The following is an 18149-nucleotide window of genomic DNA, read 5'->3' as shown; positions in this document are numbered from 1 at the left end:
GATGAGGGCAGGAGGAGAGTGGCGGCGTGCGGCCCGTCGCCGTTTTCTGGAACATTCCACGAGACGCTCGCCTCCAGCTAAAGCGCTAAAACACCAAAGCGCTAACGCACTAACATGCTAACGCACTAACACGCTAATGCACTAACATGCTAATGTGCTAACACGCTAATGTGCTAACACGCTAACGCATTGTGAGGTCTAGAGGTGGAGGAGCAGGGACCTCGCTCTGTGTGACCTCACTCTGTGTGACCTCACTCTGTGGACCTCACTGTGGAGCGTCTGGAGGAGGAGGAGTCCAGAGATGTCATGATCTTTATATTTGTTGTAAAAATGTTCCAGAGAGTCTTTAAATGTGTCTGTTGAGGTTTAAGTGTCTGAGATGCACAAAGTACAAATATAAAATATCACAAAAAGTCACGTTTGTTGTTGATGTTTAGATCGAATTGGATCATTTCAGTCCTGGAGTTGTTTCTTATCTCGACTGAACTAAAGGTAAAAGTGGGAGGAGTTAATTTGAAAACTACCACTTGATGACATCACAAGGTGGAACGTCGCATTTTGATCTTTGTAGATGAAACAGACGAATAATAAAGTGACTCAAACATGTGAATGAAACAAACACAACTCCAGGTCCAAGTCAGTTATTGTCCAGCCCCGCCCCTCTGCCCAGCCCCGCCCCTCTGCCCAGCCCCGCCCCTCTGCCCCGCCCCTCTGCCCAGCCCCGCCCCTCTGCCCAGCCCCGCCCCTCTGCCCCGCCCCTCTGTGGCTCTGGCTCCATACGTCTGTGTTTACGGAGCAGAGGAGGATTAAGGAGGTGTCCTGACACGTTGGGGTCAGCGCCTCCTCCAGGACGTCCCGCTGCGTCTGGGGCGTCTCTGTTTCTAAACACGTCCACACGTTTACAAAAGCCCCGGCGACGCGGCGGACGAGGGCGAGGCCAGAGCAGTTACAGCGCCCCCTCTGGAGGAGAAGAGAGAGGAGGAGAGGAGAGAGGAGAGAGGGAGGAGAGAGAGAGGAGAGAGGGAGGAGAGAGGAGAGAAGGAGGAGAGAGGAGGAGAGAGGGAGGAGAGAGGAGGAGAGAGGGAGGAGAGGAGAGAGGAGAGAAGGAGAGAGGAGAGAGGGAGGAGAGAGAGAGAGGAGAGGAGAGAGGAGGAGAGAGAGAGAGGAGAGCGGGAGGAGAGGAGAGAGGGAGGAGGAGAGGAGAGGAGAGAGGGAGGAGAGAGGAGGAGAGAGGAGGAGAGAGGGAGGAGAGGAGAGAGGAGAGAGGGAGGAGGAGAGGAGAGGAGAGAGGGAGGAGAGAGGAGGAGAGAGGAGGAGAGAGGGAGGAGGAGAGGAGAGGAGAGAGGGAGGAGAGAGGAGGAGAGAGGAGGAGAGAGGGAGGAGAGGAGAGAGGAGAGAGGGAGGAGGAGAGGAGAGAGGGAGGAGAGAGGAGGAGAGAGGGAGGAGGAGAGTGGGAGGAGAGGGTGTCATATCAACCAGAGAGCCAATCAGGAGCGAGGTTGTTGAAGGTCCCGCCCCTTGTCGTCCACACCTCTGGTTGAACAGGGAGCAGACTCTTAGCGACGCTGTCAATCAAACCTGTTGCTAAGGCCAGTGTCTGATCTGTGTAAACACTGAGGGTGAAGTGTTTTGCTCAGAGACACAACAGCAACATCCTGCTCAACTTTATTTTATTTTTGTCGTAATAACTCGACGAATGAAGGATATCGGCTTTTCTCCTTTTTGTAAACAGCTGCTTTCCCTCCGCGCCTCCTCTCCACAAACCCGCCTCGTTCCCTCCTGCTTCAGTCAAATCAGATCAAATTAAAGCTCAAATTGGATGGAGTCGCTCGTGTTTGGTGCTAATTGCGAGTTTGGATGATGTAAACAGAAACGAGACGCGGCGCTCGGTGTTAAACGCTTTGGCGGCGCTGGAGTCGTGCGGTTTATTTAACAAATGAAACGAGAGAATTACCCGGAAATGTGAGATTCAAATATGAGTCCGACCTGGTTTGGACGACATAAAGAAAAGACACGGATTATTCTTTTAAACAGGAGGTTAATGAAGGGTTAACCACACGCTCTGTTCCACCTTGTGATGTCATCAAGTGGTAGTTTTCAAGTTAACTCCTCCCACTTTTACCTTTAGTTCAGTCGAGATAAGAGACAACTCCAGGACTGAAATGATCCAAATGATTCTATAAATGAAGGTGTGTGGAGTTTAAAAACACAGTGGAGCACTTCCTGTATCACCACACGATGACATCACAAGGTGGAACAGAGTGTTTTTGGTTTGTGAGTTAAACGTGTGAGAATGAAACAAAACACAGTTAAAGTTTTGTTCCTTATTTTGATTCATTGAGGGAAAAAAAAAAAATTAAAAAAATCCTAATCTCTCGTTTTAAATCTGATTTAAACACATGGATCGTTAACCTTTGATTATAGTGATTTATTTTATTTTATTTATTATTATTTTATTATTTTAGTGTTTTTAGTGTTAGTCTTTATAGTTTAAATGAACCAGAAATATTTAACTTCAAAAAATATGACTGGATTTTTATTTATGTATTCATTTATAAGTTTATGTATTATTATTATTATTATTATTATTATTATTATTATTATTATTATTATTATTATTATTATTATTATTATTATTATTTATTTATTTATTTATTTATCTTTATTCTAATCATACTACAGCTACTTAGTTACATAAAAGAATATATTTATTTTATTAATTGTATTTTACATATTTGAGTGTAAAATTAAACACAGATTGTTTTATTACATTTATAAATATTAATTATTATTTTATCAAAATTTGAGAAAGTTTTTTATTTAAATTCAACATCTTCATTTTGAACATTATCAGTGTCAGACTCAGAGACTCAGAGACTCTCAGGATGTGGACATCGTCCTGTCGTCTGTCCCCTCGTCCCGGGTCATGAAAGAGGAGGAGGAGGTGGGGGGCAGGGGTCGTGACCTTTAGGGGTCGTGACCTTTGGGTGTCACTGATCTGATCTGATGGAGAGCGAGCCCTTGTTACGAGAGTGTTAAAAAAGAGACACGTCAACACCAATCCACTGGTACTCACATGATCTGTCAGAGGAGGAGGAGGAGGAGAGGAGACAGAGGAGGAGGAGAGAGACAGAGGAGAGAGGAGAGAGGAGGAGGAGAGAGGAGGAGGAGGAGAGAGGAGGAGAGAGGAGGAGAGAGGAGAGAGGAGGAGGAGAGAGGAGAGGAGAGACATGTCAACACCAATCCTCTGGTACTCACATGATCTGTCAGAGGAGGAGGAGGAGGAGAGAGGAGGAGGAGGAGGAGAGAGGAGAGAGACACAGGAGGAGAGAGGAGGAGAGAGGAGACAGAGGAGGAGGAGAGAGGAGAGGAGAGACACGTAAACACGAATCCTCTGGTACTCACATGATCTGTCAGAGGAGGAGAAGGAGAGAGGAGACAGAGGAGAGAGACAGGAGGAGAGACACAGGAGGAGAGAGGAGACAGAGGAGGAGAGAGGAGGAGGAGGAGGAGGGGGTGTGTCAGCAGATGGGACGTCCCGAGGGACAGACACAAATGGACCAAACTCATTTTAGGATCATCAGTGAAAAAAAAGCCTCATTTAAACTAAATAAAAGTCTGTGTCTTTAATTGAATCTGTCACAGATGAAACCGCCCCCTTAAAGGGGAGGAGCTTTTCACCCAAACACGTCTCAACAGGGTTAAATGTCCTCCATGCAGGTTTGAATCATCTAGAGATCTCTCCCGAGGCCCATTCAAACCCTCTTTACACAGATATAACATTTTGCTGTAAATACGTCGTGTTTCAGGGAGTACCCCGCTGAAGTGCACCCCTCCCCTTTAAGGTTTGTTAATTAACCCACACTTTTAAAAATGACCTTATTTCTGAGCAGGACGATCGTGTCCGCTCAGTATCTGTGTGTCGCCGTGGAGCAGATGGGACGTCCGGGGAGAGACGGGTGTGTGGGTGGGCTCTGGGGAGCGCCCGTGGGGTCGGGCGGGCGGGCCGCGGACGGTTTAACGAAGTGACAGAGCGAGAGTGACGTCCCCCGCAGCTTCAGCTCCACGTGAAGCTCGTCGAGGCTGGAGCAGAGTGTCATAGCAACCAAAGAGCCAATCAGGAGCCAGGCTGGTGAAGGCGACGCCCCTTCTCATCAGGGAACAGGCGCTTAGCAACGCTGTCAATCAAACCTGTTGCTAACGCTAACAGGAGCGACCTCGGGGACAGAAGGACCTGATTTGTCTGTTATTAATGTTCAGATCTTGATTTACAGACACAATAGTGAAATAAAAACCCCAGGATCATGTAGAGGGTTAATACGAACATTTAAGACCAGAATGACGATGTTAATAGAGCAGGAAGTGCGCCCGTGACCACTTCCTGTTTGTAGCGCGGTGGTGGCTAGCAGGTTAGCTCTGTGCTTTTATATAAACAGGCTGTGTGTTTGTGGTGCATGAGACACGGAATGAGGAGCAGAGGGTCAGAGGAGAGGGTCAGAGGAGCAGAGGAGCAGAGGAGCAGAGGGTCAGAGGAGCAGAGGGTCAGAGGAGCAGAGGGTCAGAGGAGCAGAGGGTCAGAGGAGCAGAGGGTCAGAGGAGCAGAGGGTCAGAGGAGCAGAGGGTCAGATACACTGATCACAAATCTCTTCAGTTGAACAGATAAACTAAACACATCTCAGAGTTCTGACCCCGGAGCTGATTTGTGCTGTTAAGCAAGTCGCTCTCAGATAACATTATAGTCACAAGCTAGCTAGCATTAGCATTAGCATTAGCCAACAGTTTTTCCATGAGTCACAGGTTTTTGCGTAAAAATCAAACTCCTAAACAGGACCACGGACACTTGTACTGATCACAGGCTTCTGAAAATGTGCTCTTTAAATCCATTTTGCGTTTTTTTTCTAGAGCTTCCGTACAATCTTAAATCGTGTTTTTAGACAGCGTTTGCTAATGTGTGCGTCGCGTCGCCATGGTAACCGCTGAACATTCATATAAATCTTACGTCGTAAAGTTTGTTGTTACAATCACGTCTTTGGGGGTTGAGTAACGGCGCAAATTTCTGACACTGAAGTGAAAGATCACGCTGAGAATTCTGGTAGAGGAGCTGGAGGAAGCGTATGGGGTGAGGGAAGTCTGGGAATCCCTGCTCAGACTGCCGCCCCCCCCCCCCCCCCCCCCCCCCCCCCCCCCCCGCCCCCGGATAAGAGGAAGAAAATGGATGTATGGATGGATTATAGACAAAATGAGTTAAGGCCTGATCTTCGTTTTAAGTTCGTTTTAGCCGCCTCCCCTTTTCCCACATCGACCAATCAATACGTTTGATTTATAACTGTAGGGGGCAGCAGAGGAGGAGGATATAATCGCAGCGGATTCATAGTGACAGATTTGTACAGGAGCTCAGCGCGTGGAGGACACCGTAAGGACCAGACACTTTTACAGCTTTGGGGAAATGGACCCGAGGCTGCGGCGTTATTTATCATGTGATCGTACGCGCCGGGTTTGTGTTTTTTTGAATAAGACGAGTTTTACGTATTTTATTAAACAAAAATAAAGTAGATTACAATATTTTAAAGACATAATTTAGCAGGTGAAGTAGGATTAGCCAGCCACCTTCTGAGTGTTGCATCAGTGCCGTAGACTGTTTATAGAAATGGATGTAGCTAACCTGCTAGCCACCGTGTTACAAACAGGAAGTGATCATGGGCGCACTTCCTCCTCCATTGACTCTGGCTCCAATTCACTTTACATTAGAACTGCTGCTGTCACACTCGTCATTTTGGTCTTAAATCTTCGTATTAACCCTCTACATGATCCTGGGGTTTTTATTTCACGCTTGTGTCCTGCTAGCGTTAGCAACAAGTTTGATTGGCAGTGTTGCTAAGCGCCTGCTCCTTGCTGAGTCAGCGGTACGGGCAGGGAAGGAGCGTTACCTTCAACAGCCTCGCTCTGGATTGGCTCTGTAGTTGCTATGATACTCGAATTCCAAATATGGAACTCTGCTCCAAATTAGCCTCTATAACTGCTAGCTTCGATGAGCTTTGGTGGTACAGCGCTGTGTTCCTCGTGTTGACCTGGTACGGCGCTGCGTTGGTCGGTATTGACCCGGTACAGCTCTCCGTTCGTCGGTATTGACCCGGTACAGCTCCTTGTTCGTCGGTATTGACCCGGTACAGCTCTCCGTTCATCGGTATTGACCCGGTACAGCTCTCCATTCGTCGGTATTGACCTGGTATGGCGGTGCGTTCATCGCGTTGACCCGGTACAGCTCTGCGTTCGTCGCGTTGACCTGGTACGGCGCTGCGTTGGTCGGTATTGACCTGGTACAGCTCTCCGTTCATCGGTATTGACCCGGTACAGCTCTCCGTTCGTTGGTATTGACCTGGTACGGCGGTGCGTTCATCGCGTTGACCTGGTACAGCTTTGCGTCCGTCGATATTGACCCTGTACGGTGCTGCGTTCGTCGCGTTGACCTGGTACGGCGCTGCATTCGTCGGTATTGACCTGGTACGGCACTGCGTTGGTCGGTATTGACCCGGTACAGCTCTCCGTTCGTCGGTATTGACCTGGTATGGCGGTGCGTTCATCGTGTTGACCTGGTACAGCTTTGCGTCCGTTGGTATTGACCTGGTACGGCACTGCGTTCGTCGGTATTGACCTGGTACGGCGCTGCGTTCATAGGTATTGACCCGGTACGGCACTGCGTTCATAGGTATTGACCCGGTACGGCGCTGCGTTCGTCGCGTTAGTTCCTCGGTGTTGACGGCCGCTGATCTCATTGACTCATTCCAGCTGCTTTTAACATTCATATTACTCCTGATTGACGCGTCCGTCTTTGTATTTCATTCCTAGTAGCGATGCCGTTCCAGATGTTTCGTGCTCCTCCTTCTCCACACCACATAAATTGAAAATCCCGGCAGCAGCGGCGGCGGCGTTCCCGGTGAATAGTGAAAATCCCATTTGGCTCTGGCTCTATGTAAACGGGATGACTCGGACTGCGGGAGGTCAGGACAAAGCGAAGGAGACGATTATTCTGTCCCCGCTCCTGATGTCTCCAAATGTGAGCAACACTTTAACACAAAACCAACCAGGATCCAATCCGGGAAAAGGGAAATTGCTCCGTTAAGGAAGAAATTTGTTTTTTTTCTTCCCCTTTTTTTGCTCAGACGGTGTTAAAGAATATAAAGCCACAATGTCCTGCTGCTTCCATCAGAAAACAGTGCCACACGGCTGTCAAAAGCATCGGGAATCAGATAGTAATCGATACCCTGACTAGTATCGAAACTAGATTTGAGCAGGTATCGATACTAAAAAACTCACAGGACAGAAACGAGCTTTTCCTGAATATCTTTAGAATGACGTTGAGCTGCATCGTTCACTTCAGCGGTTGCATTTGAAAGGCGCTTGCGTCACTTCCGGCGCGACAAAGCCCGTCCCGTTTATTTACCCGACGAATGCCAGAGCTTCCAGAGCTTCTATGAAGATCGGCCGTGAACAAAGCGCGCATCCGAGCAGACTTCGCGTACGGCTTTGCAGCGGCCCCTCGCTATATCGCAGCTCATCTTTCACGGTCTCGCTGTTTCACGGATTTGATTTGCTAAGGGACTGTAGACCGTTGTGTCGTGCGTCCTGATTGGCTGTTGGACTGTAGACCATTGTGTCGTGCGTCCTGATTGGCTGTTGGACTGTAGACCATTGTGTCGTGCGTCCTGATTGGCTGTTGGACTGTAGACCATTGTGTCGTGCGTCCTGATTGGCTGTTGGACTGTAGACCATTGTGTCGTGCGTCCTGATTGGCCGTTGGACTGTAGACCATTGTGTCGTGCGTCCTGATTGGCCGTTGGACTGTAGACCATTGTGTCGTGCGTCCTGATTGGCTGTTGGACTGTAGACCATTGTGTCGTGCGTCCTGATTGGCTGTTGGACTGTAGACCATTGTGTCGTGCGTCCTGATTGGCTGTTGGACTGTAGACCATTGTCCATCAGTCTCCTCCGTGCCGTGTCTCCTGTCCAGTACAGAATGTTTTCAGACAAATTCACATAAACGTCGTGCTGGCGTTGACTCGTGCCGGTGCCGGTCGTTGGCGCCGGTGAGACGATAACGCCACAGTGCCCCCGCTCGTCCCATTACAACAGAGCGGCGTGGTATAGATTTGCAGGCGGTCTGGATCCATCAGGTTCCACGCCGCGCCGGGATCATGATGACAGTGTAATGTTTCGCCAGAGGACATTAGGGCTAAAGCACAGACCCCCGTGAAGACGACAGGAGCAGGACAACGCACGAGCAGAATATAAAGAGGAGGAGGAGGCTGTGAGGAGAGCAGGAGGCGCAGGGTGAGGAGAGAGATGGGGAGTGAGGAGAGGAGAGGAGTGAGGAGAAAGGTAAGGAGAGGGGTAAGGAGAGGGGTAAGGAGAGGAGTGAGGAGAGGAGAGAGGGGTAAGGAGAGGGGTGAGGAGAGGGGTAAGGAGAGGAGTAAGGAGAGGAGTAAAGAGGAGTAAAGAGAGGGGTAAGGAGAGGAGTAAGGAGAGGAGTAAAGAGAGGAGTAAAGAGAGGGGTAAGGAGAGGAGTAAAGAGAGGAGTGAGGAGAGGGGTAAGGAGAGGAGTAAGGAGAGGAGTAAAGAGAGGAGTGAGGAGAGGGGTAAGGAGAGGAGAGAGGGGTAAGGAGAGGGGTGAGGAGAGGGGTAAGAAGAGGAGTAAGGAGAGGAGTAAAGAGGAGTAAAGAGAGGGGTAAGGAGAGGAGTAAGGAGAGGAGTAAAGAGAGGAGTAAAGAGAGGGGTAAGGAGAGGAGTAAAGAGAGGAGTGAGGAGAGGGGTAAGGAGAGGAGTAAGGAGAGGAGTAAAGAGAGGAGTAAAGAGAGGGGTAAGGAGAGGAGTAAGGAGAGGAGTAAAGAGAGGGGTAAGGAGAGGAGTAAAGAGAGGAGTGAGGAGAGGGGTAAGGAGAGGAGTAAAGAGAGGAGTAAAGAGAGGAGTAAGAAGAGGAGTAAAGAGAGGAGTAAGGAGAGGGGTAAGGAGAGGGGTAAAGAGAGGAGTAATCTTACAAACATAGTAATAAAAGTTGTGTAATCTAATGCAGATGTGTATTTGCCTGTGAGACTCATGAAGGTTTGGTCCATTCAAGCCCTTCAGTTGTAGGGAGTATTATACCTCTGACAGCTGGCAGTGTTGGGCTGAGCGCAGCAGAGCAATCTCTCAATATTACACGCAATTTTATGCCACGTTAAAGATTACAATTTCTAAAAAACTACCCGTTAAAACTATGTGGAAAAGGGAATTTTGAATCAAATCCAACGAGCTGATTGGGTCAAACACAAACGTCACAAACGTCACAGCGTCCGTGGAATTCTACCCCCACCAGCTCGACAGAAGTGACGTCTTAGCCGACGCTTGAACTCTTTCTAAAAATGGCTCGTTGCTAACAGCACGGCTCACGCTTCTGTCCTCATCTTGTCTCCAGCTCACGTCTCCTCTGTGTCTTCTGAACGTTCATGTTTAACGTCCCGGTCAGAAAGACGAAGGAGAATCCAGCGCCGCCGTGTTTGTTTTGCTTTGTTTTTAGAGATAAACCGATGTCTGGCCGTACTGAACGATGAGGCTGTGTAGTCTTCATCGTGACGCCGCTCTTCACCTCCTGAGACCCGGTGTCCTCATCTGTGGACAGCACATTTTGGGTTGTTTAGGCCACAGTGCAAATTTTTAGAAGAACAGCAACAAGAACATGTTCAATTTTTTAATATTTCTATGAGTTTAGGATATATATATTTTTTTATTTTTTTATTTTTATTTGATTTGATTTTGTTTTAATTATTTTTTTATTTTATTACATTTTTTATTGTATTTTCATTTATTTTTTATTTTATTTTACTTTAATTTATTTTAATTTGTATTTTTGTATTATTTTTTTATTTGATTTGATTTGATTTTTATTTTTTTGTATTTTTTATTTATTTTTTATTTATTTTATTTTATTATTTTTATTGTATTTTTTATTTATTTTTTATTTTATTTTATTTTATTTATTTATTTATTTATTTATTTATTTTATTTTATTATTTTTTATTTTTTATTGTATTTTTTTATTTTTTTATTTTATTTATTTATTTTTATTTATTTATTTTTTTATTTTTTTATTTTTTTAATTTAAAGGCATATATCTTCCTGCTCCTGTCAGCAGCACAAATGAGACACATTGTTCCAAGAGGCACAATTGTTTCTAATTTTGTTTTTTACAATGTCTGTGTTCAAGCACTTAATCGTTTCTGCAAATAAAGTCCTGCAGGAGCTCGAGTCTCAGGAGGTTAAGGTCAAACTGGGCCGGGGGTGAGCGTGAAGTCACTTTAAATGACAGAATTTGGGGAAGACGTCTGCAGATCTTATCGTCCGTCGTTTCTCTGGAGGCAAAACAATCGATATGAAACATGATAAAAAGGCCTTTGCACGTTCTGACCCGTCTTCTCCTCAAACGCTCTCTCCTCTGTTCCAGACTCAGACGGCTCAGTCCTCTTATCCTCTTTCTCTCTCTCTTTTTTCTTTTTCCAGACTCAGACGGCTCCGGGCCTCACTCCCCCGGCAGTGTGGAGACCTTAAGGAAGCACCTGAGAGCGGACGCCTTCACTCAGCAGCAGCTGGAGGCTCTGGACCGAGTGTTTGAGCGACCGCAGTATCCCGAAGTGTTCCCGGCGTCTGAGCACGTCAAACCCGAACAGGTACGGAGGGTTTAGCGTGTTTTGGTTTTTTTTACCGGGATTTAAACACTTATTTTAGAAATGCGCTGACTGACGGATTCTTCGGCTTCAACACCTTTCTCGGAATATCTCAAACCTCCAAACGTTCTTAAGGCCACGCTGGAACGTTTGGGATCAGGCGAGGCATCCGGGGAAAAAATAGGACCAAGACATGTCCGTATCCGGGTGGAAATGTCCCATAGCGGCGAGGAGCGACCCCCGGGGACCGAGCAGTGGGGCGGGGTCACTGGGCGGACTTTTGGGGCGCGGTTGTGTCCGGTCGGTCCATGATTCCGGTTTGACGGTGCAGTTGTCTTGTGTTTGTGAGTCCGTTTAGCTGTAATCTGTACTATGTGACGCGCGCGCAGAGTTAGCCGCGTTAGCCGCGTCCGTACGGTCACGTGGTCTGCGGCGGCGGCGGCGGGGAAAGACCTAGGTCCTCTCCTTGGACAGCGAGACCCTCTTTAAACGGCCAGTGTGAAGGAGAAACGCCGCGCCGGTCTCTTGAGAGTTGGGAAAAGAGCTTATAAACTCATGGAGGTGAGTAATTAGAATGTTCTGAATGCATAAAGTGAATGAGGAGCAACTTTGGACGAAAAAAAAAACTGTTTAAAATGGATTTGTTCTGCGTTTTTCACGTTTTTTAAAAGAGTAAAAATCAGAAACAGCTCCAGTAATGACAGTGAATAAATGAAGACATGTTTTTTTATTGTTTTTATTATTGATTTTTAATGGTTTAAATATAAAAACACCTTTAAAATAATGACCTCATTTTCATACGGAACGTTTAAACATCCGTGTTCCACATTTTCCTCGGACTTGACAATTTTCCAGTAAAAAAAAAAAGACCTACATTTTAAAAAGCAAAGATCAGGGACGAAAAAGAGTTTGACACGTTTCCGAACTGCACCAGAAGAATAAACACAAATCCACACGCTCTAATTTAACTCCAGACACTCTATAATTTATTGAAACATGTCAAATATATTGGATCCATTAATTAAATGGAATCTAGTAAACATCCAAGTCCAACTTTTATTAATGAATTATTTAAATTTTTTGCAGTGCAATTTTTTAATTGATTATTATTATTATTATTATTATTATTATTATTATTATTATTATTATTATTTGTATTTGTATTTGTATTTGTATTTGTATTAATAATAATAATAATAATAATTTATTAATTAATTGATTTAAAATTACTATTCGGAAATCTGATGCTAGTATCACAGTGTTTATAGGCAAGGCTAATTATTATTATTATCATTTTTATTATTATTGTTGTTATTATTAGCATTTTTATTATTATTATTATTATTATTATTATTATTATTATTATTATTATTATTATTATTATATTATTATTATTATTATTATTATTATTATTATTATTATTATTATATTATTATTATTATTATTATTATTATTATTATTATTATTATTATTATCTTATTTTGCAGTGTACTTTTTCATTTATTTTATTATTTTTATTTATTTATTTATTTATTTATGTGCTGAAACATTTGGATCAGACTCATAAATATTTTGTTTTTCTTTTTAAAAAACATAATTATTCAGGTTCAGGCCGACAGTGGCTCAGTTGGTAGAGCGTTTGTCCACTGATCTGAAGGTCCGTGGTTCAAATTCCGCTCTCGACATAAACATCATCAGTTGAGCTCAGATCCACAGGTTGACGGTTCACTTCGCTGTTGTTGTGTCCTCGGGCTCGACACTTAACCCGTCTCTCCACGTTCTGTTTTCCACTCGCTCCATTTCACTGTATCTTTAAATTCCGACACAAACCCAGACCTCAGCGACCGTCATTCCCACATTCCCACATTCCCAGAGTCCCAAACCTTAGAAAAAAGCTAATTAAGCTCCGTGGCGGCGGCGTGTTACCGTGTGGCGTGTATAATAGCGCCAAAGTCCTGCTCACGATCGATTTTGTGATGAAAAACACATTCTGCGTATCCCCCGTAATGGAGAGTAACAGTGCGGCTCTGCGGACCGATCAATAGCGCACATTTAGCTCATTTACGCCGTTTGGTTTTGTCTGTTTGGACGAGGGATTTCTCTCCGGTGTAAATCACAAAACGTACGATTATTCCTCATAAACAAAACGACGGGGGCGGAGCTCGGACGCAGACGGAAACGGGACTGAAATAGGCCAAATGTGAGGCTGAAACGAGACAAAACATCAGCGTAAATAATGAAAAAAACTAGAGATGCAACGATACGGCTTTTCCAGATCCGATACCGATTTCGATACTGTGGTTTTAAGTATCTGCCGGTCCCCGATATCGACCGATACCCGATATCGGCCGATACCCGATCTGAGACGCAAGACTGAAGAGAAGATTTGGATAAAAGAAAGTTCCCTCCAAAAAAACAAAGTTCAGGAACTTTAAAACACGATCGACTGAACCAGGACCAAATCTGGACTAAACCAGGACTAAACCAGGACTGAACCAGGACTGAACCAGGACTAAAACAAGACTAAACCAGAACTAGACCAGGACTAAAACAGGACTAAACCAGGACTAAACCAGGACTGAACCGGGACTAAACCGGGACTGAACCAGGACTGAACCAGGACTAAAACAAGACTAAACCAGAACTAGACCAGGACTAAAACAGGACTAAACCAGGACTAAACCAGGACTGAACCGGGACTAAACCGGGACTGAACCAGGACTGAACCAGGACTAAACCGGGACTAAACCGGGACTAAACCGGGACTGAACCAGGACTAAACCAGGACTGAACCAGGACTGAACCAGGACTGAACCAGGACTAAACCAGGACTAAACCAGTACTAAACCGGGACTAAACCGGGACTAAACCGGGACTAAACCAGGTCTAAACCAGGTCTAAACCAGGACTAAACCAGGTCTACACCAGGACTAAACCAGGACTAAACCAGGACTAAACCAGGTCTACACCAGGACTAAACCAGGACTAAACCAGGACTAAACCAGGAATAAACCAGGTCTAAACCAGGTCTAAACCAGGACTAAACTCGGTCTTAAACCGGTCTTAATCTGGTCTAAACCCGTTTGACACCAGGGTACTATCACAGTCTCGGGGCTTATTAAAATGGATAATCTTTATTTACAGTCATTACAGTTAAAGCACACACAGGAACATTAGCTTGTCCTGACGCAGAGAACCAGCCGTAGACTCTAATGTAAAACCCACCGGCCTAATTGAGTTCTTTGTAATTTCGGTTCCATCGGGGGGAATTACTCTGGTGATAAATCAGGGACAGGCGTCTGCTGCGGCACAGGCTAATCTGCAGCTAATTACAAAACGGATTTCTACACCGCGATCGATAGCACGGCTAGAACTTAGCTAAAGGAGCCGAGAGTTAGCAGAACATGTGCGTTAACGAGCGCGGGAGGCGGGTTCAAGTCCCGATCTCACCTGGTTTAGTGGATCAGACCTCAGATAAATATTTACCACAGTTTATGGGAAAAAAGTAGAGAAGAAAAAAGCAAAAGTAAAAGAGAATCTCTGTAACACAGACTGTTTATATAAACACACAGAGCTAACCTGCTAGCCACGCGCTACAAACAGGAAGTGATCATGAGCGCACTTCCTGTTCCATCGAGTCTGGCTCCAATTCACTTTCCATTGAAAAACTGTGTCCCCTCTGCCATGAGACTAAACCAGGACTGAACCAGGACTAAACCAGGACTGAACCAGGACTAAACCAGGACTAAAACAGGACTAAACCAGGACTAAACCAGGACTAAACCAGGACTAAACCAGGACTAAACCAGGACTAAACCAGGACTAAACCAGGACTAAACCAGGACTAAAACAGGACTAAAACAGGACTAAACCAAGACTAAACCAGGACTAAACCAGGACTAAACCAGGACTAAAACAGGACTAAACCAGGACTAAACCAGGACTAAAACAGGACTAAACCAAGACTAAAACAGGACTAAAACAGGACTAAACCAAGACTAAACCAGGACTAAACCAGGACTAAACCAGGACTAAAACAGGACTAAACCAGGACTAAACCAGGACTAAACCAAGACTAAACCAGGACTAAACCAGGACTAAAACAGGACTAAAACAGGACTAAACCAAGACTAAACCAGGACTAAACCAGGACTAAACCAGGACTAAAACAGGACTAAACCAGGACTAAACCAGGACTAAAACAGGACTAAACCAGGACTAAACCAGGACTAAACCAGGACTAAACCAGGACAGAACCAGGACTAAACCAGGACTAAACCAAGACTAAACCAGGACTAAACCAGGACTAAACCAAGACTAAACCAGGACTAAACCAGGACTAAACCAGGACTAAACCAGGACTAAACCAAGACTAAACCAGGACTAAACCAGGACTAAACCAGGACTAAACCAGGACTGAACCAGGACTAAACCAGGACAGAACCAGGACTAAACCAGATCTAAACCAGGATTAAACCCTCCAAGTTAAGTCTTTGTGACATTTCAGGTGCATCAGCTGCTTCTCTTCATGGAATGTTCCACAGTGTGGCATTTAACTTATCTATCTTCAATGGAAAAAGTTACAAGTCAGATCTGTGCAGGGACGACTCAGTGCTCTCAATAAGAATGAATGTTTTTCAAGGCATAGACACATTTAAAGCCTTATTGTGCAGCATTCCAGACAATGCCTCATCTCCATGGAGACGAGCTGGAGGCAAATACAGAAACGTCCATTTTGTTTTGTAAGTTAAGTTTTTTTTTGTTTTTTTAACGACAGTAGAGCAGGAGATGTGTTTACACGTCTGAACTTTAACTGTCAAAGCTTCAGACTAAAGGGAAAAGTTCCAGAGTGGGGCTTTAATCCTCCATAAATCTGTCTTGTTTGTGTGTCGTGGGTCTGCTCTGCTGCACTGCATTAAAAACCCATTCACCTCAGAGTCGCTCTCCTCCCACACTGCTGTCGGACCATGTGTGCGCCTCCTATTCACACAGACCCCTCCCCCCGCCTCCCCCTCCTCCTCCCCCGTCCTCCCCCTCCTCCTCCCCCTCCTCCCCCATCTGCATCATAAAAAGAGGTTTGTGTGACGGGACAGAGGTAAACATGTGACACTTTGGCCCGTGAACAGTCACAGAGACAATTAGAGTTTATCACAGAGAGAGAGGGGGAGGAGAGAGGGAGAGAGGGGGAGGAGAGAGGGGAGGAGAGAGGGGGAGAGGGGAGGAGAGAGGGGAGGAGAGAGGGAGAGAGGGGGAGGAGAGAGGGAGAGAGGGGGAGGAGAGGAGAGAGGGGGAGGAGAGAGGGAGAGAGGGGGAGGAGAGAGGGAGAGGAGAGAGGGGAGGAGAGAGGGGGAGGAGAGAGGGGAGGAGAGAGGGGGAGGAGAGAGGAGGAGAGAGGGGGAGGAGAGAGGGGGAGGAGGAGGAGGACAGGTTTTCATGCAGAAACCTTCTCAGTTTTTGTGTTTTGTCAATAATTTTAACACTTTGACTTTTTACTTTGTTGTTTTTAGTTTTTGCATTTTATTATTTCAAATACACAAAGTCCACACGATTAATAATAATAATAATAATAATAATAATAATAATAATAATAATAATAATAATAATAATAATAATAATAATAACAATAATAATAATAATAATAATAATAATAATAATAACAATAATAATAATAATAATAATAATAATAATAATACCAAATATATTTATGTAATTTTATATGTATAAAATAACAGAAAAACATATTTATCCCAAATTTGTATTTAAAAAAATAAAAAATATCTGGCAAATTTTATAAAATTCAGACACAACTAAATTGTGGGAAAAAAGAAAAGAAAAACTTATGAAATAAAAGTGTCTGTATGAAAATGTAAAAATACAGATTTTATTTATTTATTTTTTTAAATTATGATTATTTTTGTTTTCATCCCAGAGGTGTGGGGCTGGTCCATGGGCCTCATGGGCCTCACACAGACAGGGCCTCACACACAGAGGGCCTCACACAGACAGGGCCTCACACACAGAGGGCCTCACACAGAGGGCCTCACACACAGAGGGCCTCACACACAGAGGGCCTCACACACAGAGGGCCTCACACACAGAGGGCCTCACACACAGAGGGCCTCTGTGAGAGTGTATATAGAGTTTATATAGAGTTTATTTCAGCCTGTACATATGAATAATCCGTCTCTTCTTTCTCTTCCAGTCCAGTGAGTATTCCCTGCCCCTCAGCTCCAGTCTGGACGAGGTCAAGCCCAGTCTGTCCGGGTCCTCGGACCTCGGCCCCGGAGCCGTGACGCAGAACTTCCCTGTGGGTAAGACCAGCAATGACATCACAGCGCTCTACAGAGACAAACGTTTACTACAGAGACAAACGTTTACTACAGACACAGAGACAAACGTTTACTACAGAGACAAACCTTTACTACAGACACAGAGACAAATGTTTACTACAGAGACAAACATTTACTACAGAGACAAACGTTTACTACAGACACAGAGACAAACGTTTACTACAGAGACAAACGTTTACTACAGAGACAAACGTTTACTACAGAGACAAACATTTACTACAGAGACAAACGTTTACTACAGAGACAAACGTTTACTACAGAGACAAACGTTTACTACAGAGACAAACGTTTACTACAGACACAGAGACAAACGTTTACTACAGAGACAGAATTGAGCGGAGACAAAAACACAAACGTCTTTCAAACGCTTCGTCCTTCTTCACCGTTTCATGAACAAAATTGTCTGGATTTCACTGAAGTGTTTATGTCAGCGTCGCCGGGTAGGTTTGGGGTGGAGCTCTGTGATTGGTTTAAAATATTAACAGTTTGGGCCAATCACAGCAGCAGAAAACAGAGTGAACAGTCTCAGAGTAGAGCCGCTGCTCCTCCAACAACTACAGGCTCCCAGAGGAGCAGGAGGAGGTGTCTGGGCTGAGGGAGGTCTGGGTCCCTCGATGAGAGGAAATGGAATGGAGGGATGGACAGATGGAAGGATGGAGAGATGAGGGATGGAGGGATGGACAGATAGAGGGATGGACAGATGGAGGGATAGAGGGATGGAGAGATGGAGGAATGGACAGATGGAGGGATGGATAGATGAGGAATGGACAGATGGAGGGATGGAGGAATGGAGAGATAGAGGGATGGAGGAATGGAGGGTTGAAGAGATGAGAGATGGAGGGATAGAGGGACGAAGAGATGGAGGGATGGAGAGATGAGGGATGGAGGGATAGAGGGATGAAGAGATGGAGGGATGGAGAGATGGAGGGATGGAAGGATGAGAGATGGAGGGATGAACAGCGTGAGCAGAGCGGAGCTGGTTTTACGAGGGTGAAAAATGGAGTGATGATGATGTGATAAACACTGCAGCTGTCACACGACCACAGATCTGCTGAGGCAGCGATAGAGAGAACAGAGAGAGAGAGAGGAAAGGAGAGGCACGTAG

At 45.2% G+C, this 18149-nt stretch overlaps 1 protein-coding gene across 1 annotated transcript in view; it reads left to right on the top strand.

The window, feature by feature from the left end:
* The window catches only part of LOC117387127 (paired box protein Pax-2-B-like), a 35943-nt gene that overhangs the window by 16255 nt on the left and 1539 nt on the right, over nt 1-18149 (top strand). The window contains exons 6-7 of the mRNA XM_055229798.1: nt 10531-10697; nt 16897-17005. Of these exons, the coding sequence (XP_055085773.1) occupies nt 10531-10697; nt 16897-17005 (276 nt within the window). The remainder of the gene's footprint in view (nt 1-10530; nt 10698-16896; nt 17006-18149) is intronic.

Source organism: Periophthalmus magnuspinnatus, chromosome 19, assembly GCF_009829125.3.
Source record: "Periophthalmus magnuspinnatus isolate fPerMag1 chromosome 19, fPerMag1.2.pri, whole genome shotgun sequence".
Lineage (NCBI taxonomy): Eukaryota > Metazoa > Chordata > Actinopteri > Gobiiformes > Gobiidae > Periophthalmus > Periophthalmus magnuspinnatus.
The sequence above is the reverse complement of the archived record's forward strand: the minus strand, read 5'-3'. Positions and strand labels throughout refer to the sequence as shown.